At 37.6% G+C, this 7,198-nt stretch overlaps 1 protein-coding gene across 1 annotated transcript in view; it reads right to left on the bottom strand.

Annotated features, from left to right (window-relative positions):
* Positions 1 to 7,198, bottom strand: part of PLCH1 (phospholipase C eta 1) — a 146,320-nt gene that overhangs the window by 7,607 nt on the left and 131,515 nt on the right. The window contains 6 exon segments of the mRNA XM_015567911.1: positions 618 to 697; positions 911 to 1,057; positions 2,917 to 3,001; positions 5,400 to 5,524; positions 6,873 to 6,980; positions 7,072 to 7,198. The exon segment at positions 7,072 to 7,198 is cut by the window's right edge and continues 40 nt beyond it. Coding sequence (XP_015423397.1) covers positions 618 to 697; positions 911 to 1,057; positions 2,917 to 3,001; positions 5,400 to 5,524; positions 6,873 to 6,980; positions 7,072 to 7,198 — 672 coding nt within the window.

A 7,198-nucleotide genomic window follows, 5' to 3' on the forward strand; every position in this document is an offset into this window, starting at 1 on the left:
TCCCCAGTAGAGGGTGTGCAGGAGGCAGCTGATCGATGTTTCTCTCTCATCGATGTTTCTAACTCTCTATCCTTCTACCTTCCTCTCTGTAAAAAAATCAATAAAATATATTTTTCTACCCTTTGAGGCCTAATAAATTGATTTTTAATCATAATTCCTAGATATTTGAAGGGAACCTCCTTCTGTTTTTATTCTCCCAGAGTAATTTCTAAGCCACATTTAAGGAGTTTCTTTTAAAAACTTTTACTTTCTTTTAAACAGAGCAACAAACTTGGTTGCTTTTCAGAAAAAGCAGAAGAAGGGTATCAATAAAATATATTTTTAAAAAATCAACATTTAACTCTATCTCCGCTGTGTTAACCAATGATCACCTGAGAGAATAGTTTTCTGTCAAGCCCAGAGGGGCCCGCTGAGGGGAAAGGAATGGGTACACACCCCTAAGAGCAGAAGGAGCACGTGTGGATGGGGACTTGAGTGCAGGACAGCACAGGGCTCCTGGGCTTCCCTGCAATTTTCTGTTCGGAGGTACAGTCCTTTGATGCCATCAGTCAATAAGTAACTTTGTTAAGGACCATATGATAGTTGCAAGCGGCTTTAACCTCTATAATCTTTCTCACCTTTCCAAAGATTTCATTGATTGTTATGTGGACAAATATGGATGCTTCTGTCAGCCCTTCCAAATAGACATGCCGGTAGCCTGATAAGAGAAGAGAAAGCAGTTTTCTTTCATTGAACTTGCATTTGGCTTCCCCACTGGTACAGTCAAATTGGGATTTTGACTTTCCATTTCACAGAGCATGTCAACACACATATTATCATACAACGCGTTTAACAGGTCAACATCATATATCAAATCTTCCAAAGAAAATGGAATGGCCAGTCTAGAGAGAAAAGGCCAGGCCATACCTACCAGGCACTAAGCTGCTAAAGGTCACAGTTCTTTGTCCAACGAAATCTCGTCCAATAGGATCGTGATCCCACACAAGGAACCGAACCAAAGCTATTTCTGGCATGTGTACTGTAAATGTCAGGGTTTCTTCCCACACAGGGTTAAATCCTCAGAGAAAACAGGAAAAGTAAAATCAGAAAAGCGAAGGGATTGGATAAAAATGAATTGGCCACAACATCTGCAAAGCAGGCAGTGAAAATTGCTTGCGATGGTTATTAAACTCATGCAGAAGACCAAGCCGCCCCAGGATGCCTTAGTGAAATAAAGCCTTGGAATTTACCCCATTGCTAGAAAATAATTGGTAAGAAAATTGCCTGTAAATGATTACATCAATTCTAATAATCTTTGATGCCAAATTGCACTGCAGAGAAAGCTCGTTCACGCAATATTCAGGATGCTTCAATGAGGTCAAAGTAGCTATAGTAGGGATCTCAGAACGTTTTAGCATAACATGATAAAGGATGATTCCCCAACCCCCACCAGAGAATTATGCCTCTCGTGCATCAAAAATTCTACTGCTGCAATAATTACTAGCAACTGTTTCATAAGGAAGGTTTCTTGCAGATTTCAATGCTTAGATATCATGCTATTTAATTGTTAAGGCAATGTTCTAAAGGTGGTAGGTCAGGGTTTGTTTTTGTTTTCTTCTATTTAAGAAAAAGATGTATATTACCAACTTTCAAAAATTACACAGGTAGCACATGCTCCTTTTTTCAAAGTAGGAAAATAAGTATTTATAAATAATTTTATAGTTGAAAAACTGATGTTCAGAGAAAATAATGTGCCTAGGGGCATACAATTAGTACCATAGCCTAATTAGACTATTCATTATTGATTTCCAGTGGCTTCTTGTGAAGCAAGACCTTAATACATTCAGATGACATATTTTTATAGCTACTAAAAATAAAAAGAAAGGCCTATAATTCAATTCAAATTCTAAAAGCAAAACTCCATTTATTTCTTGGTAAGATTCTCTCAGATAAAATAATTATTGAAATTGATAAAAATTTAAGTACTCTATAAGTTTTTCCTTTCTAAAAATGAATATAAATTTTATTATAATGTATGCACTAAGGGGCATCAGAATTTAACCCTATTAAACACCTTAGTTAATGGCATAATTATGGACTGAAAAGCATTGAAATGCAGTCCCTCCTGAACAAAAGAAGAGATTTTCTTTGTCTTGACTTAGTGATGGCCTTTCAATTACTTCTGGGTGAAGAAAATCTATTGAACACTGATAGGAAAGTGCAATATAGAAAGTTCTTAAGCATGATATTCAAGTAAGAAGTTTGTGCTACTCTTTTACCCCCAAATTCCTCTCCTTAAACTAGTGCTTAGACAAACTCCCCTTTAGGCCTCTCTTTGAATTTCTAATGTCTCCAATGTTTTGAGAATTGAGAAGAACAAGTATGCAATAATGTTTATCAAACATATGAACAAACACAATTTTAGATGATTGCGAAGAAAAAGACACAAAGGTTGGGTAAAGAAAGTGGTCTTTACATTATAGCCAAAAAGACAAGAATGCTGCCCACTCACCACATGTGCATATTTAAGAAGACTTGCCAGAGCATGCTGCCGGAGCCTTAGAGTTTTACATGCTCCAGAAAACAGGAGAAATCATCAGGACGTAGATGTGCAAAATAAAAACACAATATAAAAACAGGATGGAGGCATCTTCCTAAATGGAGTTTTAACTCAGCCCTTTAAAACATATTTTATTCTTTTCATGAGAAAAAATTTTTTGCTTTGAAAGCAAAAATCTTGAGAGCCTGCCCATCAAAACATCTCATTCATTAATCCATGTTTACTTAGTTTTATGTGTTGAATAGCCCTTAACATAAACTCAGATGGCAGTTATGGACTTTAGGAATTTCTGTTCTACGTAGACACATTTTTATTTTTCAGTGCAAATTCTATTTCTAGAGCACCCTGATTAAAGTGAACACAGATTATCATCTTACCATTGTCATCCACCACACGGGTTTGATCTTTACAGCAATCTACTGGCAATCCAATAATTTCAACTTCAACAAAAGGATCGATGATCTACAAAGAGAGTGTATTATAATAACTCATACATTTCTATAAATGTGTTCATTAATATGACAATACTGGCCAAAATGTCTACATTTCAGCAGTAACCCATTTTATTAGGTGCTTAACAAGAAAAAGAAACGGTACTAGGTGCAATAGATTCTGCTACATAGGACAGAAATTTAAAAATTGGATTAAATTTTTGTTTGCCAATATCTATTAATGCTATACAAACTTTACCCAATGATCTACAACTTCAGTTCAGGGTATACACCCAACAGATATGTGAGCTTTTGTCTTTGTACAAATGCTCAGAGCAGCTGTATTCATAATAGTGATACTGGAAATAACCTAAATGTCTATTATGAGTGGAATGGATACATTATGAAATATTCATTTAATGAATACTATACAACAATGAAAAAGAACATATTTCTGCTATATAGACATAATATTGAGCAAGCCAGACCCAAAAGAGTGAATACTGTAAAAATAAATTTACAAAAAGTTTGAGCACAGACAAAATTACTCTCTTATGATAGGGGTTGGTGTTTGACGAGGGAACAGTACTGACTAGGAAGGACAGAAGCATTCTGGGGTGCTATCTTTGAACTGGGTTACATAATCATTAATAGAGCTTATCCTCATTTGATTTGTGAATTTTAATGTAGTTAAATCAGTGGTACTATAATTTAAATTTTAAAATATTTAAAAAGATTAAAAAATAATCAAAAGAAAAAATATGAGTTCTTATCTTCCTCCCACCCCCTCCATATTACCCCTCCTCTAGGGGAAGGCATCCTGCATTGCTGACCATCTGGAAGCTCATTACCTGGTGTAGGTTCCAGATAATGAGCAATGAAGGACTCAAACCCGAAGGGACCCAAGAGAGCAGAGAGAATGATTGAAGTCCAAGAAAATACATTTTTAGAAGCTTGGAGAGTAAAGAGAATACAGATTCCTCATCTGTGAGCCCGAGATAACAGTGTCTGCTTCACCCCACCATAACCCAGGTGAGACACCAGAAGAATGGAATCAGATAGTGGCAGCAAGACCGGGAAGAGATTTGGGAGGTAGGGCACCTAGCAGATGGTAATTTACTAGATGTGGAAAGCAAAAAAAAAAAAAGGTGAAAATTAAAGATGACAACTTCTGATTGGGAGCAAGAAAAATTGTCATTTCATTCTCAGAAATATGAATAATATGAGAGGATAATGGAAGCCAGCGTGGGGAGAAAAACCTCTATCTTTATTTTCATTACCCTCTGACTAAAAGACAACATAGTAGTATTAGTACTGCAATTTTGTCTCTGATAGAAATCACAGATGTCCTCAAGTCACGTTTTGGTTGTTGCAGAAATCTTCATCTATCAGCTATACTCATCACAACTTAAAATTCTAATAGTTATTAGACCACCTCTAATCCTGCTACTTACTTACTGCCTTGATGAACACATATATTTGCATATCACAATTTGTTTGTAATATTTTGATAAGTGAATTTTAATATAATTGGTTTCTATGTAGCCCTATGGTATTTTATGCATTTAAAAACATTATTTTGAGAAGAGCCTCATGGCTCAAAAAAGTTATAATATCCTGTTAAAGAACCTTATAAGCCAAGATAAGGAGGTTGGGTTTTGTTTTAATTACAAAGAAAGACAGTCCCTATACATTTAAAAGAATGCACTAACTCCACAGACTATGTATTACTTACAAAGATAAAGAGATACCTATTTAATGAAGACAAAGAGTTTAACGTAATACTAAACTGCAGAGCTGCATGGTTTCCCATAACATTCACGGTCCAGAAATGATGGTTTAACAGGTAGGAGTGGCAAAGAGCCTGAAGTGATGGGCCACTCCTGAGAGGAAGGGCATGAACATAGGAGGGCTGACAGGTCAAGAGAAAATTGTGGCCAAGAAGGTCAAGACCAGGTGTAATGGGAACAATGGAATAAGAGCTCTGGAAAGACAGGATCTATGGTCATAGCGGAGACATTTTAAAATCATGCCACAGAGATGTAGCAAGTAATGACAAGGTTCAGCATGTGGCCAGGAGCAGGTATCTGATGTGTAGCAGAGATGAGGCGATGAGTAATGTGGATGGAAAATTAAGACATACCCTTATGCAATGTTTCTATTGATAATAAAGTTGTTCTTCATGCCCCAATGTTAGCATTGCCCATGCCAGTCTTGAATAATGAATTGAGTCATATGAACTCATGCCTCCAAGGACTGTGTACGCTTTGCCCAAAAGAGCTGGTTAATATCTGGTGAGCTGAGATCAGTAGCTCATTTATAAACACACACATACACACACACACACACACACACACCTGACATTTTGGATGAAGTGTGAACCCAATAAGATAGTCACAAAATTAACCACTGTGTCACACGTGGCTTACCTCTCCTCGGTCTCCAAACATGGAGTCTGGAGGTTTGGGAAGTTGTTGTCCACTGATCACTTTCAGGATGAGTTGCTTTTTGGGATTGGCAGGAAGTGGATCCCCAGAGAAAGGGTTGAAAGTACCTAAGCCAAGTAAGCAGATGTTAAAATATAACGTTAGCAGCATGGAAACAAACACACACATACACACACAGCTAAAGCTTGTAGAAAAAAGAAATGACAAATGCTGAGTTATTAGAGTGTGTCTTAGAGCCAAGAAACTCTCAGGTAACTATCAGTGTGGCCTTTGCATGAAGGCAATAGCAGCTGGCATTTCCACAGCTGTGGCTTTTGGTAGAATCCATGCTCCCATTCAAAGGAATGAGCCAATTTAAAGCAAGTGTCTGCGATGCAATTATCAACCGTGGCACGGGGGCAAGAGCAGCATTTTACTCCAATGCCAATAGTCTAGGGAAGGGGAGCAGTTATGTCAGATTTAAATAATTTCCTAATCTAAACTATCTCGGCTATGGGGTAAATATAACAAACTGAAAGACTTTCTGAAATTAAGTAAATGGCAAAGAAAAAAACATACAAAGTAAAGAATCCTGAAGATACACCTGTCAACACATTTAACCTGAATTGTTAAAAATCCTATTTGGAGAATGTTAATAAACAGAACCAAAAAACATGTTTTTTCCCCCATCTACAACGACATTATCTGTATTTCTTGTTAGCACTGTCCTGTATTGGAAATCCAATTTGGAGAATTTTAATAAGCAGAAACAAAAAAAATGTTCTTTTTTTTTTTTTATCTAGCACTACATTATATTTCCTCTTTTGTTAGCACTGTTTTCTAATTGGAACATACTGACTAAAGAGCTTGATAAGCCTAGCCGGTGTTGCTCAGTGGTTGAGCATTGACCTATAAAGCAGGAGGTCACGGTTCGATTCCTGGTCAGGGCACATGCCCAGGTTGAGGGCTTGATCCCCATTGTGGGGCATGTAGGAGGCAGCCAATCAATGATTCTTTCTCATCATTGATGTTTCTCTCTCTCACTCTCTCTCCGTCCCTTTCCTTTCCTCTCTGAAATCAATAAAAATATATTTTAAAAAATAAAGGGCTTGATAAAATTGTTTCAGGTGGTATTTTAATTTTGCCACTAGATTTCCAACTCATATACCCTAAGAAAGCTTCTGAGATGGCTCAAACCTTAGTAATGGTAGAAAGTCCAATTTAGAAGTAATGCCCAATGAATGTCATGCTGGGCACTAGATTTCAGATGGCAATCCATTGCTACCTCTGCCCTTCTTCACATGCAAAACCGCAGGAGGGTACATTCTACACATCATAGGGTGACAATAGTTTTAATTTACACTCCAACCTGAACCTACCTCTTTTATGAAATCACTGGGGCATCACACTTTCCCCAGAGCTCCTTCAATAGAGGTCACCTGCCTTCAGATACATGACTCGGAAATTAACACATACCTTTGCACATTTGCTGGGGTTTGAGGACATAGCCACAGTTTCCATTTGTCTTGAATTTGGCTCGGTTTAACTGCATGATTCGCCCTTCAGACTGGTAGTTCAGTGCCACTGTGCAAGTTCAAAGTTTGAGAGAATTAGGCAAAATGTCAGCATAGACTCAAGACAGGCAGAGGACCACGCCTTTCCGAGGGATACACACCTAGCTGGCAGCCTGCGTTCCAGTAGGGCAGTGGGTTGAAGTTACTGGAGTCAATGCGGTAGGCAGAGGGGTAAATCCTTGTGAGTTGCTTTTGGTTATAAATCATAAACTGCTCTGATTTCTGCTG

The sequence above is a fragment of the Myotis davidii genome, unplaced genomic scaffold (assembly GCF_000327345.1).
Source record: "Myotis davidii unplaced genomic scaffold, ASM32734v1 scaffold1284, whole genome shotgun sequence".
In the NCBI taxonomy this organism is placed as follows: Eukaryota; Metazoa; Chordata; class Mammalia; order Chiroptera; family Vespertilionidae; genus Myotis; species Myotis davidii.